The following is a 22,569-nucleotide window of genomic DNA, read 5'->3' as shown; positions in this document are numbered from 1 at the left end:
AAAGGCGCAAGAACTCCCTGCGATGCTGATCTCGAACAGAAGTTCAGAGATTGCATTGCTCGAAACTTCTCGAATGACATTCAAGCTGCAACCGAGAAGGCGATTTCGGGAGCAAACCAGTATGGACTAGAAATGAGGCAACGTTTCCCTACAAAAATTTTGAAGCGTGATGCCGAAAATATACAACCTACAGTCAATGATTTGAACAACTAAGTCTACTTATGGCTTGTGGAGTCTAAAAGAGGGCAAGGCAATTCGCTCTTAAGCGTTGCCAGACTTTTTTGTACTCAGATTATTTCTATACTTTGATAATCTTGGCTGTCATCAGAACTGCTGATATTGTTTCCTGGCAGTCATCAATTGTGCTGTTGTGAACACATTGAGGAGTTCTCAGTTTGCGAAACAAAATGAAAAACTAGTGCTCTCTAACTTATTATACTCAAACAAATTGTCTTCTGCTTCTTTTCACATAGTCGCTTTTTATGCTACCGATGTATTCAATTCTCTTGAAACTGCCCTACAGCTGCATTTATTGCTCCTATTTATAAAGTTTCTCCTCTCAACTTTTATTATGTTTGTTTTTCGTTGCTTAGTTCAGCTTCAACTCCAGCAGACTTAAAGGTTTTCATACCTAATCAGGATTACCAAACATTTTTGTACCCGGATTCTTACTACTTTATTTTGATAACTTTGGCCTTTATAAAATGTGCTGATATTGTTAATTCGCAGCCATAAATTGTGCTGATGTAAACATATTGAACATTTCTCAATTTGAAAAACAAAATGAGAAAACTAGTGCTATACGTTTTTATACACAAACAAGTTCTGTTCTGATTCTCTCACTATATTTGCTTTTCGTACTGCAAGTTCAGGTCTCTTGAAACTCTCTTAGGGCTGCATTTTTTGCTGTTTCTTAATAGTTCTCAACTTTCACCATGTTTGCTCTCTATCGTTTTATAAATGAAACGTTTCCTAATAATTGATCTTCGTTGCTTCTTTTGACCTAAGTGTTGGGAAATATTCGACAGTGAAGAGGAACACTCAATCTTAAGGTTTCCTTGTCAATTTTTTTTTGGAAAAATTGCCTAATCACACCTCGTTTTTTAATTCTGGAACCTAATTACTAGTTAACGAAAATTTTTCCTTTTGTGAAACGTTATCTAGAACTTGTCCTGTCAAATGTTTCACCTTTTCAGACAAATGTCCGAGTCCGACAGGAGCGAAGTGTTCTCTTCAGAAGAGGAAGCTGAAGTGTTCTTTGCAAAATTGCCAGATTCAAAGAGGGTCAAAAGAGCTCGTTTCGAATCCGAGGACGAAGAAAATGAAGCAAACAATTTATCAAAAACGTCAACTTTGAAAAAGAAGAGAGCTTACGTTGAATCTGAAAACGAGGAAGAGTTAATTGAGGCGAGTTTAATCGAAAAAGCTACTGACGCCAGCAATGTAGTAACTCCAAGCGGCGTAAACGTTGCAAGCTCTGAAGTGCCTTCTAGTGTTGGATCTTTGATACACCCAGTAGTCGATTTGTTTATATCTTCAGTTGACACAGTATTGGAAGAGCATAAAAACAACCTTAAGCAGCTTCGCATTAAAGAAAAAGCATCGAATCGCGAGTTTATAGATTCTCTCCACCACTACATGTTCGGTGAAGGTGCAGCTGCCAGTAACGATCGATCCGCGTCACCAGTAATAGTGAATGGTTTCAATTTAATGGAGCTGCAAGCGGGACCTGAGCCATCGAAATTCGGACGCAAGTTAGGGAAAAAGATGTTCGGAGAAAACTCTGACTGCCTGCTTACTACTCACATGATAGGACATCAACGGTCATTCTCCGAAATGCGGGAAAAAGTTGACGAGCACCTGGAGGAAGCTTTCGAAAGTTAGGCTTAGGAAATTTTTCATTATATTCATTATATAAGCAAAATTAAGTAAATTTGTTTTCCTGCTAAATCTGAATGCCTAGATTGAAAAAGTTTGAAACAAATTTTACTGGAGCGTTCTGCAGAAAGACCTAAGTGTTCATTTAAAATGACTCTTATTCTATCTAAAATTCTGTGTGATGTATTATCCCGGCTTTGATTTATTGTTCTTGTTTCAGAGGTTGTCAAAGCGAAATATCCAAGACAATCGGAAATTGCCTTTCGTGAAGCCAGAAATGCCGCAAACCAAATGGGCTTAGATCTTAGAAGAAAATGAGATCGTCACTCTCACTGGCAAGATCTCAACCCTTTTCTCTCCAACTCAGCTGCGATTTAATTAATAGGCAATTTTTGATTTGTAATTTTCTGCTGTCAAAGGTGATTTTTTGTGTTTTTAATGTAAACGATAGTTTCTCTAATGAAACAATAACTCTGCCGTCTTCTGTTTGATGTTCATTTGTAAACATTCTTTATGTGAGTTTTAAGTCGAGCTGTTATATTGAACTCGTTTTATAAAAAGCTGTTTTGTACAACTAAAACAAAATTGTTTTTGCATTTGAATCGACAGGTATAAAGGAGTTCACCATTGAATTTTTTCAGATGAAATGAAATACAAGAATAAAAGCTTAATTTTGGCTCAGTGCGATGCTCATGTTACATCTTGTTTGGTTCAGCGAGACAATTTACCTGTGCAGTCTATGGTTGATAGAATAAGTGAGTCAGAATATTCAGAAAAACTTACCCATAATGCACTTTACAAAAAATTTGATTCTTTGCTGCGACAAAGCTACCTTGAGGCGAAAGAAAACAAGTTCGAGTTTAGGCTGGATAGTTTTGGTGGCTATGGTTTGCATTATGTTGGTGAAACTGTACTTAAAGCTTTTCAGTCAAACACTTTAATCTCAAATCTTTGGGCAGCTTTAGAAAAGATTGATACGGAAGATGAAGACAAAATTAAGCCAATCTCAGTTTTTAAGCCGACTGACTTTTGCAATTTGTCGCGAATAATGGTCGGCTCTGTCAGGTTCGTGAATCATTCCTGCTTTCCCAATTGCGAGTACGAAGTAAAGGATTGGAAAAACCGTAAATGCGTAAAACTGAAAATAATCCGGGATATCGATCCGGAGAGTGAATTAACGGTTTTTTACGGCGAGTCATATTTTGGAGAGCAGAATAGTGATTGCTTGTGCCCTCATGTTGACAAACACAATAACACTACTACTACTCTTCCTGCAGTTCAACTTTATCTAAAACCCCAGCAAAAAACAGTTGAAGCCAATTTAAGGTCTCGATTTATCAGAAAAAGGAGAAGAAATTTTGTGGGCTTTGATTGCAAGCGAATGCGAGCTCGAACAGAATTAAGGGCGTTCGATTCCGACAGTTCAGATGCAGAGACCTCTTCAGACTTTTCAGTAGAGACCAAACAATCTGTTGAACTTTTGTCCGATGCAGATAACAGGCAATTAGCAGCGTTCAATCAGATTTCTTCACCGCAAGTTGTTCACCCACCCCTGCCTTTCATTGACGATGTGTCGACCATAAACGCTGATATGGACGACGCAAGTGTTTCGTCTGCCGACGGTTCTTCTTCAAACGAACTCGAGCCTGCTTCAGATGCCAACTTCAGGCTTTGCGTCAATGCTATCACAGCAAAGCACGGCACATCTGATGCGGAAGCGAGGGACTGGGTCAAATTGGTAAAAATTGTGAGTTTTCGCGATGATCTTCCCAGCTTCAAGACCATAAAAAAACAATTTCATATAAATAAACTTGCGCTTTCGGCAGTCGTGAAAAAGAATGGCGATGGCGAATTTATCAAGTTGAATTTTGTTGAAGAGCTACAAACTTTATTGAAAGATAACATTAATCTCTTTTATTCGTACGATTCGAACCACGAGAAGCACAGTGATTTGCAGCCACCTTCAGCTTTTAACTTTGCCACAAAAACTATCGATGTGTTCCTCATTATGAACTCAGATGGTGTGCGGCTCGTGAAGTCGTCGAGTAAATCGTTGTGGCCTGTATGGTTTGCGATAGCTCTTTTCCCACCCGTGAAAAGGTCTCTCTTCGAAAATATTGTTCTAGCTGCATTGTGGTTTGGTAACAACAAGCCTTCATGGGACGAGGTGTTTCACGTAAGTTTTTCTCTAATACATATATATAAAAACGAAAAGTATATCTGACATTTTTTTCAGGTCATAAAGAACGATCTGCAAACTGATTTTTCCATAAAGTTTTAAAGCCATGTCTTCACTGTGAGATATCGGGTTGTACTTCTGGTGTCAGATATGCCAGCAACCGCATCTATGCTGAATATGCATCATCATCTCGCCACCTATGGTTGCACGCTATGCCTGGTAGAGACCAAAAGACAAGAACGAATCCGATATTATCCATTCAAACGATTCAAAATGAGAACCGCTGAGATACACAATGAGTGCCTTCGAATACTTGAACGCCAGAGATTGAAGTCATTCAAAGGTGTCAAGGGGAAAAGTCAACTATTCGATTTGATACCGAATTTGCCTTTAACTGCACCAGTGGACGCAATGCATCAAGTTTGTTTGGGTGTCACTAAAGTGATGATGCAAGTTATTGTTGACAAAACCAGGAAGACAGATATTGCAAGCATAAACTCCCTCATACAAGGCCTGAAAGTGAGAACAATTAAAAATATCGAAAATTGACTTCTGCGCAGATAAATTATCTCAAGTTTGTTTTTAGTTGACCTCCGATTTCAAGCGTAGTGTTCGAACGCTCAAAGATCTGGAATTTTTCAAAGCCAATGAATACAGAGCGTGGTTGTTCTACATCGGACCAATTCTTTTCAGTTTTTCTGTCAATGAAGACATCTACAATAGATTTCTACTACTTAGTTACTCAATTCGACTACTAATGGTGTCTACAGAACATACTGACGAAGCTGAGAGATTAATTTTTGATTTCCTGGAAAAAACGAAGGCACAGTATTCGGACGTTGTTTTTTCAGCGAATACTCATTCCCTGATGCATTTGGCGTGGCAAGTGAAGCAATTCGGTCCTTTGTGGTGCGCCTCTTCAATGATGTTTGAATCTGCGAACTACCTTCTTCAGTCCAAGTTCACTGGTTCGGTCAATCATTTACCTTTGATAATTGAGCGCTACCATCGGAATAAACAATCTTTGCGAGAGAGTGTTCGACATGACAAACTTTCGGACTACTGCAACTCTCTCAGAAAAACATCGAAATTTTTTCGTAAACGTGCAATTAGCAATGGAGTTCCCGACGACTTGTGCAATGCAGGGGACCTGTTCTACAGCAATTACCAGTCCTCTGCGTTCCATTTAGATTCTCTTGCCCATTCCTCCTCGTTTAACAGCTTCATTTCCTTCAAACACAATAACAAACTGCGTTTTGGTCAGATTCGTTTGTTTTTCAACAAAAATGGAGCTGAAATGATAGGTGTTTACCAATTCAAAGTTGTTCAAACGACAAAATGCCCAACGCCTGTTTCTTGTGAACTGTATTCATTCGTCAAAGTTGAGAAAACAAGAAAAGTGTACACGCTGTTTGTAGATGCGATCCACGAGAAACTTCTTCACATCTACGTCAATGATATGCATTTTCTCGTCCCGTTGCTTTCTCGTCTTGAGCATGATTAACCTTTCAAAGATTCAATATTGTTGTTGATAATTGAAAATTTATTCGAAGTTTTCTTTATTTTCAAGTTATTAAAATTTGGGGCTTTGATCAGTATATATGATACCTATAAATGATTTTGAGTAACAAAGTCCGTTTATAGAGGTGACTTTTAATAGAGTCCTTATTACCAGTGAAGTTCTTTCTTCTCAAGCTGTTTTTTTGGTGTTATCTTGAGGAACTTTTTCCATATTTTAGATTAGGTTCAGTTTTTTTCAAAAACTCAGGATATCAGGATCACAACGATATTGTAAGATGATTATGTCTAATTTGTTCAGTCTTTCTGATAACATATGCAAGAAAAAACTATGATTACTTTAATTTTTTACCTTGAAAATAACGTTATTATGGCACGACGAAAAAAAAAAATTCTACGAAATCAGTTTTTTTCAATGAAAAGTCATGATTAGGATACAAACTGAATAAAGATTCTTAGCTGCTTCAATTCATGGTTTTTGACGTGGCTGGTTTCCCTTGTTAGCCTTATACTGTTCTCATACAAAAGTCTTGCCAGTTACTTTTTTAGTACCCTTCTCCTGCAGTTTTCGTTTCCTATTAACCATATAACCACCATAAATGGTTTTCTTAAAAACCATAAACCGACCATTAATGGCTTTCTTGAATACCATGAACCTTCTATAAATGGTTTTCTTAGATACCATGCACATTCCATTTATGACCGTCTTGGATACCATAGAGTTACCATTAATGGTGATCTTAGATACCATAGAGGTTTCATTAATGGCTATCTTGGATACCATAGAGCTTCCATTAATGGCTATCTTAGATATCATACACCCGACCATTTATGGTATCTTGGATACCATGGTAAGATCATACACGAAAATTTGGCCCTCCGTGGATGGAACCATAAATGGTCTTAAATATGGTATCTAAGATGGGGCAACCCGGGGCGGTATTTTAAAAAATTACTTGCTCAACAAAGCAGAAAGTTAACAGATCTTGTATACTCCTTTTTCATTTAAAACTTAAAATCTCAAGCAAGCACTTGTCCGGAAATCAGCTTGCATCAATCATTTGTCAAAAAATCCATCCTTAAATACCACCAGCATTATATGCTCAATTTTCGTGTACTGAAGTGGCCGGTACAGCGGGTGCATCTCACCTAATGTATTTATTGTTTATACTCTTCCACATTGATCAAAAGCTTCTGCATTCAATAAGATACTCACCAACAGGAATGAATGCTAAGAAAAACAAGAATAGGAGAAGAAAGCAATCAAGACAAGTTTCTTAAGGGGAAAAGAATGCCATCGAAACATATTCTAACCATGTATGAAGCACTATTCAGTAGAATGAAGCAGAGTTCAAAACGATTCCTCAATTCCCCTATTAAGCGTCCATGACAGTGACGAGAAATTATTTCTGAATAACATTGGGGATCGCTATGTTTTTATACATAAGGCCTGATAAGAGTTTTAGGATCTATTCTGTTTCGCCCCAGTGTTTTTGATGACCCCCAGATACAAATTATACGTTGTTACATAGCACGTTACAATGTAAGAAAATAGCGCGTGCGCCTGGGGGTCATAAAAAATTTATGCTCACTAAGCTGGAGGGGGGGGGGGGCGAAACAGAACAGATCCGAGTTTTATATGAAGCAAAAAGCAACAGCCACTCGGTACTGGTTGGAGGCTTAAAAAGTTGGCACTAAAAAGTTATGAGGACGAAATTTTGGATAAATTTGAGTCCTGAATTTTTTCTAGAACATTTTTCAAAAACGGAGAAAAAACCTTTTAACCTGACGCGTATTTTTGCCATTCTAGTTCTGGTACTCTTTTCTATGTCTAATAGTCAGTTTCCAAAAGTTTCAATTAAAACTTTTGCCCAATTATCGAATTCAAAAAAGTAAAACATAGCCGGCAGATTGCTTTCGGCTAGTAATTGGAAAACTTTCACACTCCTGGAAAATAGCCACCGTAGAAGCGCTAGACGCACATCGGGATTGAAACAGAAAAATAAAGAAGAGATAGAAATTGACAAACAATTTTCCTAAGTTTCAAAAATAGTTCTATTCCAGAGTGCAATATCAGTTAGACTCTAAACCTATACTTACTTCATCTTCTAAACTGAAGGGTATTAAACGCTATAAACTAATATCAGCTAGCAATCGCTCTTATGAACTTTGATAACCTGATGCACTATGACTTAATGAGCGGGCTTTATCGGTTTATCCCGTTTCTTTTGATTTTGCTCTTTTGACATTGACTGTACTCACTACATTGCGTAATTCAATGCTTGAAAGAATTTAGAATCCATTCAGTTGAAACAGTGAGGTAAGTCAGAAGTCAAACGTAAAAATCTGATTTATGTAAAACGAAAACCGTGAACAAAGCCGGACAATTCCTGAAAAACAATCCAAAGACGGAATGAAGTACTCTACCTGAACAGCCGATCAATTGAACAATGCCAGCCAAAACCCAAACAAAATCATCTCAAAAAGTTGAGAAATAAAAATAATCAAACAAACTAAACAAAAAAATACTCATTGCTAAAACTCTTGAAGCTTTTACCCCGTAGGCAAAATAATGTGATCCCTATAAATATACCCATTTCAAAAACCATGTTTGTCTCTGAAATCGGTCCAGGATAATATCTAAAAGACCTGAAAAAAATTCATTCGCACTTGAAGATCGATTAACTCACAGAATGACAGAATTTTTTTTAAACGGAATAAATTGTAAATTTTAATAAAATATTGCTAAAAATCGTTGTATTAATATCTTCAGAATCATTTCCGTGTCTCTAGAGGCTATCCAGTAAACCAATTCCAAGCCTTAAAAAATTCATTGGCTCAAAGATCAATAGGCAATAATTCTTAGATAAAATTTCAAAAATCCAAAATTCGTTCTATTAAAATGTTGAAACCCATTCCATTGCCCCTAGCAACTATTTAACAACATACTATCAAATCCTGGAGGACGTTACCTGGCTACTAAGGCAAGAACACAAATGTTTTCAAAAAACTTAAAATTGCAAATTTTATCAAAAAATTTCTAGAGAAGCCTAGAGAAGTCAAAAACAACGATTTGAGATTGGTTTACAATTTCCCCCGCAACACAAGTTACTACAAACATTGAGGAAAGAAACAAACCGCTAAGAGTTACTGGTCGAGCAGCAGGAGCATGATTGTGTTGCAAAATTTGAGTGAGGCCATCATCAACTATTTTTAATCTTTCTCAAATTTAATGTATTATTTATCAATTTTCGGGTTTAACATTACGTGCAAACAAACATAACTGATATTCCTCGTTTTAATAAAACTCACCTGAATTGAGACACGAATGTGCCATCTTCCTTGACGTCTGAGAATCTATTCATCAGGTTCTCCTTCGGAATAGAGACATTGCGCATGGCAAGAAATCCATTGTCTACACCATGAAGGCCCAATTTGCTGCCCAGATCACCAACAAAGATACCTGAAAACTTTATTCCACACTCTCTATCTTTTGGTTGTCTAGCAGCAACTTCCGATATTTTTTAAACATACCCGGCAGATTGCCGGAAAATAGCCGCCGTTGATTCCAATAAGCATGATTGGGATTGAAAGAATAGAAGATTTCAAAAAAGATTTTTGTACAAAAACATCTTTTAAGTCCGATTTATTTTGATGGCATTTCGTAGTTGAACATACTTCTGTTTCTTAGAGAGAGGCTACATGGGCTACTATCAATACCAATAAGCATAAGAGATGGTAACAAAGACTTATAGGAACGACGTTCAAATAGCGGTCATCTAAAATTGAGCTTTATGGGTTTATCCCGTTTCTATTTCTGACTTCAGTTTTTTATTCTGACTCTGTTCATTTTGAATTGCTTTGCTTAGCAACTGATGTTCAAAATCACTTTTAGCAGAATGAGAGAAGAGAGAAACTAGCCTAGAGAAGTCAAAAAGATTTCACGCAAAATGCTGAAAAAGCGGCAAATTGGTAAAGCGAAAAAAAGTTCGACGAAGTAAAAAAAAAGAGCGCTATAATAGCCGGCTGAGAAGATGCGGGCGGCTATTAAAAATAAATCAAAAACTATATCCCGAGGGCTAAAAAATTGTGTCCTTCTTCTTTCTCTACGATGCGTAAACAAAAAGTAAAAACTTGACGAAACAACAAATTCCAGCCTCACAAATATAATCCCCCATTTCGAAGAAATGTTGGAAACATATCAGGCAGATTGCCGAAAAACAGCCGCCGTTGATTCCCATAACTCTATTGGGATTGAAAGAAAAGAAAATATCAACAAAATTTGATTTTTGTATAAAAACATTTTTAAGTCCGATTTATTCTGAAAACCATTTAGAAAAATATCCGATCCAAATATCGAAAAAACAGTAAAAATCAAAGTGAAATTGTCGCATGTGAACAAAAATCCACCAGCGAGAAAGCGAATTTTTGTTCCAACACCGTTTTCTCACTCTACTTTAAATTTAGAGCGAAAAACTTTCACGCCGCAAAACCACTCGCTTTTTTTGCTCCATTTCCTGTTTCGGCGTGACCAAAATCACTACTCCAATTTGACTTCAAAATCATGAAAATGTGTGAACAGATCTTTAAAAAAAAGACAGCGCCCCAATACAATTCAAATTCTTTGAATTGTAAAAAACCAAGAGAAGGCCAATAATAGCCCCAGCTATCGCTGTGCGGCTATTAAATAAAAAAATAGGAGCGCTATAACAGCCGGCGGAGAAGATGAGGGCGTCTATTAATAACTAATTTGAAGATCACAATTTCGGAGATTTCAGATGGAAATTTTCTGCGGACAAAGGACCACTTTGGGAGTTTCTACTGAACACCGTAAAATGTCAAAATGTTTTCTCTCAAAAATTGTATTATTAGCCGCAAAGAAGTAATTTTAGAAGTCGCTTTAGACGTATTTGACGCAAGCATATTGCTAGTCCTGAACGTTTAAAACTTAAAATTTTGCGAATTCTGTTTTTTTTCAACAATTTACATATGATTTTTGCTGTGTTTGCAATAGCCCATTAAAATAGCCCATTTCATAGCACATCGATATAGGATGTTAATTTTCAAAACATTACACAAAGAACTCGTCTGTAAAGTTGAAATTTGTTCCAATTTTCTGAAATGTTTTGCTTCTTTTGTCCTTCTATCAATACGATAGTCAACAAGGTTTCCTCTGTCTGTATTTGCAGCTTGTCTTCTTTTACAGACGGAACTCTCATTTAAACTACAGGTCCAGGTGCTGTCTTCATCGCATTTCCGGAGAAAAAGCTGCTGAATATGCGCTGTCTTTTTTCACATTTTTACGCCTTTGTTTGTCAATGCCGGTGTTGGACCTATTTTGGCTTTAAATCACAAAGATCCAAAAAACCAAAAAGTTGAAATTGGGAAAAACGAGTCAATTTTGCCGTTTAAACGCATCACTGGGCTTTCATAAAAGCTAAAAAAAAACAATTGCAGAGGTTTAGATATTAGCGCAGCTTTGCTAAGAAAATTTTCTAAAAAAAACTAACTACAGGCAAAAATGAGCCGAATCGACCTAAAACGAGTAGCTGTATGTCTCATTCTGTCGATAAAAACTTCTGAAGTCAAAAAATCAGTCAATGCAGCGCATGAAAAAACTTCCTTGCTCAGCAAAAATTAGTTCACACTAATAATTTTACTTCTAGGCCACAAAAAATAAAACCTCAAGAAAACCAGTACTCCTTTTCAAGTCGCAAAATACCAAGAGAATGCCAATAATAACCCCAGCCATTATTTGGCTGCTATTAATGAACAATCGCACTATTTTTTGCGGTTAAAAGTAATTTACCTGGTAAAGGAAGCAGAGTTCGAGTACTTCTGACTGGAACAAGAAACATGTGAACGCCATAATTCACACCCTAAAACAAAACTATAATGGATATCGTCCCGGGTTGAAGTTTCTTTGATTTCATACAAGGATAATATATGATTTCATACTGTCCATACTTTATTTCTTAGAACGATCCTTGTATGAAACCAAAGAAATCATATATGGTCCTTGTAAGACTGCCAAGAATTCATATAAATCATATATGACCTAGTATGATTACTAAGAATCATATATGACCTAGTACGAAATCAAAGAAAGTTGTATGATCGTTGACCCGGGGTAATTTAATCTCCTGAATTGTACAAACATAGTTGTCACAGCCAGAAAACTGCAGTCTCGAAAAGACTGAACAAAAATGACAGAAGAGAAAATTCTATTTTATGTTTACTAAATGCTTAGATGTTACAGTTTGAAACATGTGGGCAAAAACTCACATCAACTGAACCCTATTTTAATTATTCCTAATAAAGTTGAACAAAAAAGCAAGATAAAAATAGAAAGGTAGGAAAAGCCAGTAAAATTGAACTTCACGAGAAACGAAAAACACTCAATTCAAAAGAAAGATAAAAATAGAAAGGTAAGAAAAGCCAGTAAAATTAAACTTCACGAGAAACGAAAAACACTCAATTCAAAACCAAATAATCAAATTTTTGTAAGAAATTTTTCTCTGGCTTGCAATGATCCACCACTGTATTTGATAAAGAACATATGTATAAAGAATTCAGCGTTGACATCATTGAAGCAAATTTAAAACAAACACAACTGAGAAACCATAAAATGAAAATAAATAAATCATTTAAGAAAAAGCTAGCAGGCCCGCAGAACCATAATCAGAGAATCATTTAGACGAATAGAAGGTTTAAAAGAAGTAAAAGTTTCTGTTTCGCATCAACTCGGGCTAGAACCCGAGTTTTTCTGTTCTTTCTGTTACCGCCCCTCGTTTAACCGCCATAGGTCTCACAACTTAAACTATCTATGTGTATTGCACGTCTTTTGCTCTTTCTACAGCAAAATTCTGGATAATGGCGTTGGTGATTTGCTTGTTTTTGCTATACCGCAAGCTTAATCAGCGCATATTAGGAGCTTAAAAAGGATGGAAAGGATAAAAAGGATATCTCAAAACGCATTTACAACGCTAGGTTCCCTGATTAAGGACCCCTGAAACTTGTTACGTTAGGAGGGTTGTTGAACATTGCGCTCAATTGCGACTGATATTTACTATGAAAAGGAATACAAGACAAAACGACAAACTACTTAAAATTTAGTTTCATAGCAATTTTACGGATAATGGTAACAGAAAAACACTTCAAACTTCAGATTAGCAGTCTTTCATCTTACGAACTGCGCTATAACCACTACAAACAACCGTTTTTCACAACCGCTTTTATCTTATCAATAACATTATTCAGATTAAGAGCTTCTGAGATTACGGATACATCGAAAAAAAGCGTGAAAAACTTAGTTGAAAGCTAATTGTGTTCTAAAATAGCGCAGAATCCGTACGGCTAAAACGTTGCAGAAAAACACATTTACAATAGGAACTTCAGACTTAGTTCGGGAGCAATTAAAAGACACATAGCACCAAGCACAGTAAATTCTCCCTTTTGGCGAGCATACATTCAAGCCCTCTTAGCCTCGTGGTAACTGCACCTGACTAACAGTCTTTTATCCCAGGTTCGGTTCTCACCCAAATACTTTTGAGCCTTTTAGTTCACTGAACTCTCTCGATATGTTCGCTTAACCATGCTGCTCAATGCGGATCTTAAAGAAGCGCTTCGAGAGGCCAATTAAACATGCAAAATCAATTTCCAATTTTAGAGCTCACGCGTTTAATATAGAGGATTAGCATTTTTCTTTCTAACACACAGGAACATAAAACGGCTCAGCATCGCAAGAAGTGCTCTCGAACAACAGGCGGAATGATGTTAATTAGAAACTTTCATCTTTACAAAAAGAAGGGTACCCGACACGGGTTCGAACTCTCGACCCTCAGATTAGCAGTCATCCATTTTACCAACTGCTCTATAACAACTACATACCACCGTTTCTAACAATCGCTTTTATCGTATCAGTTAACATTTCAGATTGAAAGCATTTGAGATCACGCAAAAATCATAAAGTAAAGCGTGAAAAACATAGTTGAAATCTAAGAGTGTTCCAGAAAAGAGCGAAATTTGTACGGCTAAAACTTTGCAGAAATGCACACGTTTACAACAAGAACTTCAAACTTAGTTAGGGAGCAATTAAAAGACACGTAGCACCCAGCACCGTAAATTCTACCTCCTGTCGAGCATACATTCAAGCCCTCTTAGCTTCGTGGTAACTGCACCTGACTAACAGTCTTATCCAAGGTTTGGTTCTCACCCAAATACTTTGAGCCTTTCAGTTCACTTAACTCTCTCGATATGTTCGCTTAACCATGCTGCTCAATGCGGCGTTTAAACATGCGCTTCGAGAGGCCCCTTAAACATGCAAAACTTTTTCCAATTTTAGAGCTCACGCGTTTAATATATAGGATTAGCATTTTTCTAACACACAGGAACCTAAAACGGCTCAGCGTCGCAAGAAGTGCTCTCGATCAACGATGGAATGACGTTGATTAGAAACTTTCAGGTCTAAAAAAAGAATGGTACACGAAAAGAGTTCGAACCCTCGACCCTCAGATTAGCAGTCATCAATCTTACCAACTGCGCTAAATTGACTACATACCACCGTTTCTCACAATCACTTTTATCGTATCAATAAACATATTTCTGATTGAGAGCGTTTGAGATCACGCAAAAATCAAAAAGGAAAGCGTGAAAAACTTAGTTGAAAGCAAGGATTGTTCTAGATTAGCGCAGAATCTGTACGGCTAAAACTTTGCAGATATGCACACGTTTACAACAAGAACTTCAAACTTAGTTCGGGAGCAATTAAAAGACACGTAGCACACAGCACCGTAAATTCCACCTCTTGGCGAGCATACATTCAAGCCCTCTTAGCTTCGCGGTAACTGCACCTGACAAACAGTCTTTTATCCCAGGTTCGGTTCTCACCCAAATACTTTGAGCCTTTCAGTTCACTTAACTCTCTCGATATGTTCGCTTAACCATGCTGCTCAATGCGGATCTTAAACAAGCGCTTCGAGAGGCCAATTAAACATGCAAAATCAATTTCCAATTTTAGAGCTCACGCGTTTAATATAGAGGATTAGCATTTTTCTTTCTAACACACAGGAACATAAAACGGCTCAGCATCGCAAGAAGTGCTCTCGAACAACAGGCGGAATGATGTTAATTAGAAACTTTCATTTTTACAAAAAGAAGGGTACCCGACACGGGTTCGAACTCTCGGCCCTCAGATTAGCAGTCATCCATTTTACCAACTGCTCTATAACAACTACATACCACCGTTTCTAACAATCGCTTTTATCGTATCAATTAACATTTCAGATTGAAAGCATTTGAGATCACGCAAAAATCATAAAGTAAAGCGTGAAAAACATAGTTGAAATCTAAGAGTGTTCCAGAAAAGAGCGAAATTTGTACGGCTAAAACTTTGCAGAAAAACACACGTTTACAAAAAGAACTTCAGACTTAGTTCGGGAGCAATTAAAAGACACATAACACCCAGCACAGTAAATTCTCCCCTTTGGCGAGCATACATTCAAGACCTCTTAGCCTCCTGGTAACTGCACCTGACTAACAGTCTTTTATCCCAGGTTCGGTTCTCACCTAAATACTTTGAGCATTTTAGTTCACTGAACTCTCTCGATATGTTCGCTTAACCATGCTGCTCAAGGCGGCACTTAAATATGCGCTTCGAAAGGCCCATTAAACATGCAAAATCATTTTCCAATTTTAGAGCTCACGCGTTTAATATATAGGATTGGCATTTTTCTTTCTAACACACAGGAACATAAAACGGCTCAGCGCCGCAAGAAGTGCTCTCGAACAACAGGCGGAATAACGTTGATTAGCAATTTTCATGTCTGCAAAAAGAAGGGTACACAAGTGTTCGAACCCTCGACCCTCAGATTAGCAGTCATCAATCTTACCAACTGCGCTAAATTGACTACATACCACCGTTCCTCACAATCGCTTTTATCGTATCAATAAACATATTTCAGATTGAGAGCGTTTGAGATCACGCAAAAATCAAAAAGGAAAGCGTGAAAAACTTAGTTGAAAGCAAGGATTGTTCTAGATTAGCGCAAAACCTGTACGGCTAAAACTTTGCAGAAATGCACACGTTTACAACAAGAACTTCAAACTTAGTTAGGGAGCAATTAAAAGACACGTAGCACCCAGCACCGTAAATTCTACCTCCTGGCGAGCATACATTCAAGCCCTCTTAGCTTCGTGGTAACTGCACCTGACTAACAGTCTTACCCCAGGTTTGGTTCTCACCCAAATACTTTGAGCCTTTTAATTCACTTAACTCTCTCAATATGTTCACTTAACCATGCTGCTCAATGCGGCGTTTAAACATGCGCTTCGAGAGGCCCATTAAACATGCGAAATTTTTTCCAATTTTAGAGCTCACGCGTTTAATATATAGGATTAGCATTTTTCTAACACACAGGAACCTAAAACGGCTCAGCGTCGCAAGAAGTGCTCTCGATCAACGATGGAATGACGTTGAAAAGAAACTTTCAGGTCTACAAAAAGAATGGTACACAAAAAGAGTTCGAACCCTCGACCCTCAGATTAGCAGTCATCAATCTTACCAACTGCGCTAAATTGACTACATACCACCGTTTCTCACAATCACTTTTATCGTATCAATAAACATGTTTCAGATTGAGAGCGTTTGAGATCACGCAAAAATCAAAAAGGAAAGCGTGAAAAACTTAGTTGAAAGCGAGGATTGTTCTAGATTAGCGCAGAATCTGTACGGCTAAAACTTTGCAGATATGCACACGTTTACAACAAGAACTTCAAACTTAGTTCGGGAGCAATTAAAAGACACGTAGCACACAGCACCGTAAATTCTACCTCATGGCGAGCATACATTCAAGCCCTCTTAGCTTCGCGGTAACTGCACCTGACTAACAGTCTTTTATCCCAGGTTCGGTTCTCACCCAAATACTTTGAGCCTTTTAGTTCACTTAACTCTCTCGATATGTTCGCTTAACCATGCTGCTCAATGCGGCGCTTAAACATGCGCTTCAAGAGGCCCATTAAACATGCAAAATTTTTTCCAATTTTAGAGCTCACGCGTTTAATATATAGGATTAGCATTTTTCTAACACACAGGAACCTAAAACGGCTCAGCGTCGCAAGAAGTGCTCTCGATCAACGATGGAATGACGTTGATTAGAAACTTTCAGGTCTACAAAAAGAATGGTACACGAAAAGAGTTCGAACCCTCGACCCTCAGATTAGCAGTCATCAATCTTACCAACTGCGCTAAATTGACTACATACCACAGTTTCTCACAATCACTTTTATCGTATCAATAAACATATTTCAGATTGAGAGCGTTTGAGATCACGCAAAAATCAAAAAGGAAAGCGTGAAAAACTTAGTTGAAAGCAAGGATTGTTCTAGATTAGCGCAGAATCTGTACGGCTAAAACTTTGCAGATATGCACACGTTTACAACAAGAACTTCAAACTTAGTTCGGGAGCAATTAAAAGACACGTAGCACACAGCACCGTAAATTCTACCTCTTGGCGAGCATACATTCAAGCCCTCTTAGCTTCGTGGTAACTGCACCTGACTAACAGTCTTATCCCAGGTTTGGTTCTCACCCAAATACTTTGAGCCTTTTAGTTCACTTAACTCTCTCGATATGTTCGCTTAACCATGCTGCTCAATGCGGCGTTTAAACATGCGCTTCGAGAGGCCCATTAAACATGCAAATTTTTTTCCAATTTTAGAGCTCACGCGTTTAATATATAGGATTAGCATTTTTCTAACACACAGGAACCTAAAACGGCTCAGCGTCGCAAGAAGTGCTCTCGATCAACGATGGAATGACGTTGATTAGAAACTTTCAGGTCTACAAAAAGAATGGTACACGAAAAGAGTTCGAACCCTCGACCCTCAGATTAGCAGTCATCAATCTTACCAACTGCGCTAAATTGACTACATACCACCGTTTCTCACAATCGCTTTTATCGTATCAATAAACATATTTCAGATTGAGAGCGTTTGAGCTCACGCAAAAATCAAAAAGGAAAGCATGAAAAACTTAGTTGAAAGCAAGGATTGTTCTAGATTAGCGCAGAATCTGTACGGCTAAAACTTTGCAGAAATGCACACGTTTACAACAAGAACTTCAAACTTAGTTCGGGAGCAATTAAAAGACACGTAGCACACAGCACCGTAAATTCTACCTCTTGGCGAGCATACATTCAAGCCCTCTTAGCTTCGTGGTAACTGCACCTGACTAACAGTCTTTTATCCCAGGTTCGGTTCTCACCCAAATACTTTGAGCCTTTTAGTTCACTTAACTCTCTCGATATGTTCGCTTTACCGTGCTACTCAATGCGGATCATAAACAAGCGCTTCGAGAGGCCCATTAAACAGGCAAAATCAATTTCCAATTCTAGAGCTCACGCGTTAATATAGAGGATTAGCATTTTTCTTTCTAACACACAGGAACCTAAAACGGCTCAGCGTCGCAAGAAGTGCTCTCGAACAACAGGTGGAATGACGTTGATTAGGAACTTTCATGTCTACAAAAAGAATGGTACACGAAAAGAGTTCGAACCCTCGACCCTCAAATTAGCAGTCATCAATCTTACCAACTGCGCTAAATTGACTACATACCACCGTTCCTCACAATCGCTTTTGTCGTATCAATAAACATATTTCAGATTGAGAGCGTTTGAGATCACGCAAAAATCAAAAAGGAAAGCGTGAAAAACTTAGTTGAAAGCAAGGATTGTTCTAGATTAGCGCAAAATCTGTACGGCTAAAACTTTGCAGAAATGCACACGTTTACAACAAGAACTTCAAACTTAGTTCGGGAGCAATTAAAAGACACGTAGCACCCAGCACCGTAAATTCTACCTCTTGGCGAGCATACATTCAAGCCCTCTTAGCTTCGTGGTAACTGCACCTGACTAACAGTCTTATCCCAGGTTCGGTTCCCACCCAAAAACTTTGAGCCTTTTAGTTCACTTAACTCTCTCGATATGTTCGCTTAACCATGCTGCTCAAAGCGGCGCTTAAACATGCGCTTCGAGAGGCCCATTAAACATGCAAATTTTTTTTCCAATTTTAGAGCTCACGCGTTTAATATATAGGATTAGCATTTTTCTAACACACAGGAACCTAAAACGGCTCAGCGTCGCAAGAAGTGCTCTCGAACAACAGGTGGAATGACGTTGATTAGGAACTTTCATGTCTACAAAAAGAATGGTACACGAAAAGAGTTCGACCCCTCGACCCTCAAATTAGCAGTCATCAATCTTACCAACTGCGCTAAATTGACTACATACCACCGTTTCTCACAATCGCTTTTATCGTATCAATAAACATATTTCAGATTGAGAGCGTTTCAGATCACGCAAAAATTAAAAAGAAGAGCGTGAAAAACTTAGTTGAAAGCAAGGATTGTTCTAGATTAGCGCAGAAGCTGTACGGCTAAAACTTTGCAGAAATGCACACGTTTACAACAAGAACTTCAAACTTAGTTCGGGAGCTATTAAAAGACACTTAGCACCCAGCACAGTAAATTCTACCTCTTGGCGAGCATACATTCAAGCCCTCTTAGCTTCGTGGTAACTGCACCTGACTAACAGTCTTATCCCAGGTTCGGTTCTCACCCAAATAGTTTGAGCCTTTTAGTTCACTTAACTCTCTCGATATGATCGCTTAACCATGCTGCTCAATGCGGCGCTTAAACATGCGCTTCGAGAGGCCAATTAAACATGCCAAACTTTTTTTCCAATTTTAGAGCTCACCCGTTTAATATATAGGCTTAGCATTTTTCTAACACACAGGAACCTAAAACGGCTCAGCGTCGCAAGAAGTGCTCTCGAACAACAGGCGGAATGATGTGGATTAGAAATTTTCAAAAAAAGGGTACGCGACAAGGGTTCAAACCCTCGACCCTCAGATTAGCAGTCACCCATCTTACCAACTGCTCTATAAAAACTACATTCCACCGTTTCTAACAATCGCTTTATCGTATCAGTTAACATTTCAGATTGAAAGCATTTGAGATTACGCAAAAATCAAAAAGTAAAGCGCGAAAAACTTAGTTGAGAGCTAAAAGTGTTCTAGAATTGAGCAAAATTTGTACGGCTTAAACTTTGCAGAAAAACACACGTTTACAATAAGAACTTCAGACTTAGTTCGGGAGCAATTAAAAGACACATAGCACCCAGCACAGTAAATTCTCCCTTTTGGGGAGCATACATTCAAGCCCTCTTAGCCTCGTGGTAACTGCACCTGATTAACAGTCTTTTATCCCAGTTTCGGTTCTCACCCAAATTATTTTGAGCCTTTTAGTTCACTGAACTCTCTCGATATGTTCGCTTTACCGTGCTACTCAATGCGGATCATAAACAAGCGCTTCGAGAGGCCCATTAAACAGGCAAAATCAATTTCCAATTCTAGAGCTCACGCGTTAATATAGAGGATTAGCATTTTTCTTTCTAACACACAGGAACATAAAACGGCTCAGCGTCGCAAGAAGTGCTCTCGAACAACAGGCGAAATGACGTTGATTAGAAATTTTCATGTCTACAAAAAGAAGGGTACACGACAAGAGTTCCAACCCTCGGCCCTCAGATTAGCAGTCATCAATCTTACCAACTGCGTTATATTGATTACATACCACCGTTTCTCACAATCGCTTTTATCGTATCAATAAACATATTTCAGATTGAGAGCGATTGAGATCACGCAAAAATTAAAAAGGAAAGCGTGAAAAACTTAGTTGAAAGCAAAGATTGTTCTAGATTAGCGCAGAGTCTACGGCTAAAACATTGCAAAAAAGCACACGTTTACAACGAGAACTTCAATCTTAGTCTGGGAGCAATTAAAAAACACGTAGCTCCCAGGACATTAAAACCTCCCTCTTGGCGAGCAGACTATCAGGCCCTCTTATCCTCGTGGTAACTGCATTTAACTAAGAGGCTTTTGTCCAAGGTTCGGTTCTCATCCATCTACTTTGAGCCTTTTAGCTCATTGAACTCTTTCGATATGTTCGCTTAACCATGCTGCTCAATGCGGCTCTTAAACAAGCGCTTCGAGAGGCCCCTTAAATATGAAAATTTTCCAAATTTAGAGCTCACGCGTTTAATATATAGGATTAGCATTTTTCTAACACACAGAGGAACATAAAACGACTCAGCCTTGCAAGAAGTGCTCTCGAACAACAGGCGGAATGATGTGGATTAGAAATTTTCATGTCTACAAAAAGAAGGGTATGCGACAAGGGTTCGAACCCTCGACCCTCAGATTAGCAGTCATCCATCTTACCAACCGCTCTATAACAACTACATTCCACCGTTTCTTACAATCGCTTTTATCGTATCAGTTAACATTTCAGATTGAAAGCATTTGAGATTACTCAAAAATCAAAAAGTAAAGCGTGAAAAACTTAGTTGAAAGCTAAGAGCGTTCTAGAATAGGGCAAAATTTGTACGGCTAAAACTTTGCAGAAAAACACGTTTACAATAAGAACTTCATACTTAGTTCGGGAGCAATTAAAAGACACGCAGCACTCAGCACAGTAAATTCTCCCTCTTGGCCAGCATAACTTCAAGCCCTCTTAGCCTCGTGGTAACTGCACCTGACTAACAGACTTTTATCCCAGGTTGGGTTCTCACCCATATACTTTGAGGCTTCCAAACCACTGAACCCTCTCGATATGTTCGCTTTACCGTGCTACTCAATGCGGCGCTTAAACAAGCGCTTCGAGAGGCCCATTAAACAGGCAAAATCAATTTCCAATTTTAGAGCTCACGCGTTAATATAGAGGATTAGCATTTTTCTTTCTAACACACAGGAACATAAAACGGCTCAGCGTCGCAAGAAGTGCTCTCGAACAACAGGCGAAATGACGTTGATTAGAAATTTTCATGTCTACAAAAAGAAGGGTACACGACAAGAGTTCCAACCCTCGGCCCTCAGATTAGCAGTCATCAATCTTACCAACTGCGTTATATTGATTACATACCACCGTTTCTCACAATCGCTTTTATCGTATCAATAAACATATTTCAGATTGAGAGCGATTGAGATCACGCAAAAATTAAAAAGGAAAGCGTGAAAAACTTAGTTGAAAGCAAAGATTGTTCTAGATTAGCGCAGAGTCTACGGCTAAAACATTGCAAAAAAGCACACGTTTACAACGAGAACTTCAATCTTAGTCTGGGAGCAATTAAAAAACACGTAGCTCCCAGGACATTAAAACCTCCCTCTTGGCGAGCAGACTATCAGGCCCTCTTATCCTCGTGGTAACTGCATTTAACTAAGAGGCTTTTGTCCAAGGTTCGGTTCTCACCCATCTACTTTGAGCCTTTTAGCTCATTGAACTCTTTCGATATGTTCGCTTAACCATGCTGCTCAATGCGGCTCTTAAACAAGCGCTTCGAGAGGCCCCTTAAATATGAAAATTTTCCAAATTTAGAGCTCACGCGTTTAATATATAGGATTAGCATTTTTCTAACACACAGAGGAACATAAAACGACTCAGCCTTGCAAGAAGTGCTCTCGAACAACAGGCGGAATGATGTGGATTAGAAATTTTCATGTCTACAAAAAGAAGGGTATGCGACAAGGGTTCGAACCCTCGACCCTCAGATTAGCAGTCATCCATCTTACCAACCGCTCTATAACAACTACATTCCACCGTTTCTTACAATCGCTTTTATCGTATCAGTTAACATTTCAGATTGAAAGCATTTGAGATTACTCAAAAATCAAAAAGTAAAGCGTGAAAAACTTAACTGAAAGCTAAGAGTGTTCTAGAATAGAGCAAAATTTGTACGGCTAAAACTTTGCAGAAAAACACGTTTACAATAAGAACTTCATACTTAGTTCGGGAGCAATTAAAAGACACGCAGCACTCAGCACAGTAAATTCTCCCTCTTGGCGAGCATAACTTCAAGCCCTCTTAGCCTCGTGGTAACTGCACCTGACTAACAGACTTTTATCCCAGGTTGGGTTCTCACCCATATACTTTGAGGCTTCCA

At 38.3% G+C, this 22,569-nt stretch overlaps 1 protein-coding gene across 1 annotated transcript in view; it reads right to left on the bottom strand.

Annotated features, from left to right (window-relative positions):
* The window catches only part of LOC142337447 (peroxisomal acyl-coenzyme A oxidase 3-like), an 88,605-nt gene that overhangs the window by 50,030 nt on the left and 16,006 nt on the right, over positions 1-22,569 (bottom strand). Inside the window, exons 4-5 of the mRNA XM_075386675.1 lie at positions 11,385-11,454; positions 8,888-9,038 (exon numbers count right to left, since the gene is read on the bottom strand). Coding sequence (XP_075242790.1) covers positions 8,888-9,038; positions 11,385-11,454 — 221 coding nt within the window. The remainder of the gene's footprint in view (positions 1-8,887; positions 9,039-11,384; positions 11,455-22,569) is intronic.

This window comes from Convolutriloba macropyga, chromosome 4 (genome assembly GCF_964194025.1).
Source record: "Convolutriloba macropyga chromosome 4, txConMacr16.3, whole genome shotgun sequence".
Taxonomy (NCBI): Eukaryota; Metazoa; Xenacoelomorpha; order Acoela; family Convolutidae; genus Convolutriloba; species Convolutriloba macropyga.
Note: the sequence above shows the minus strand (reverse complement) of the source record. Positions and strands in the feature narration are given on the sequence as shown.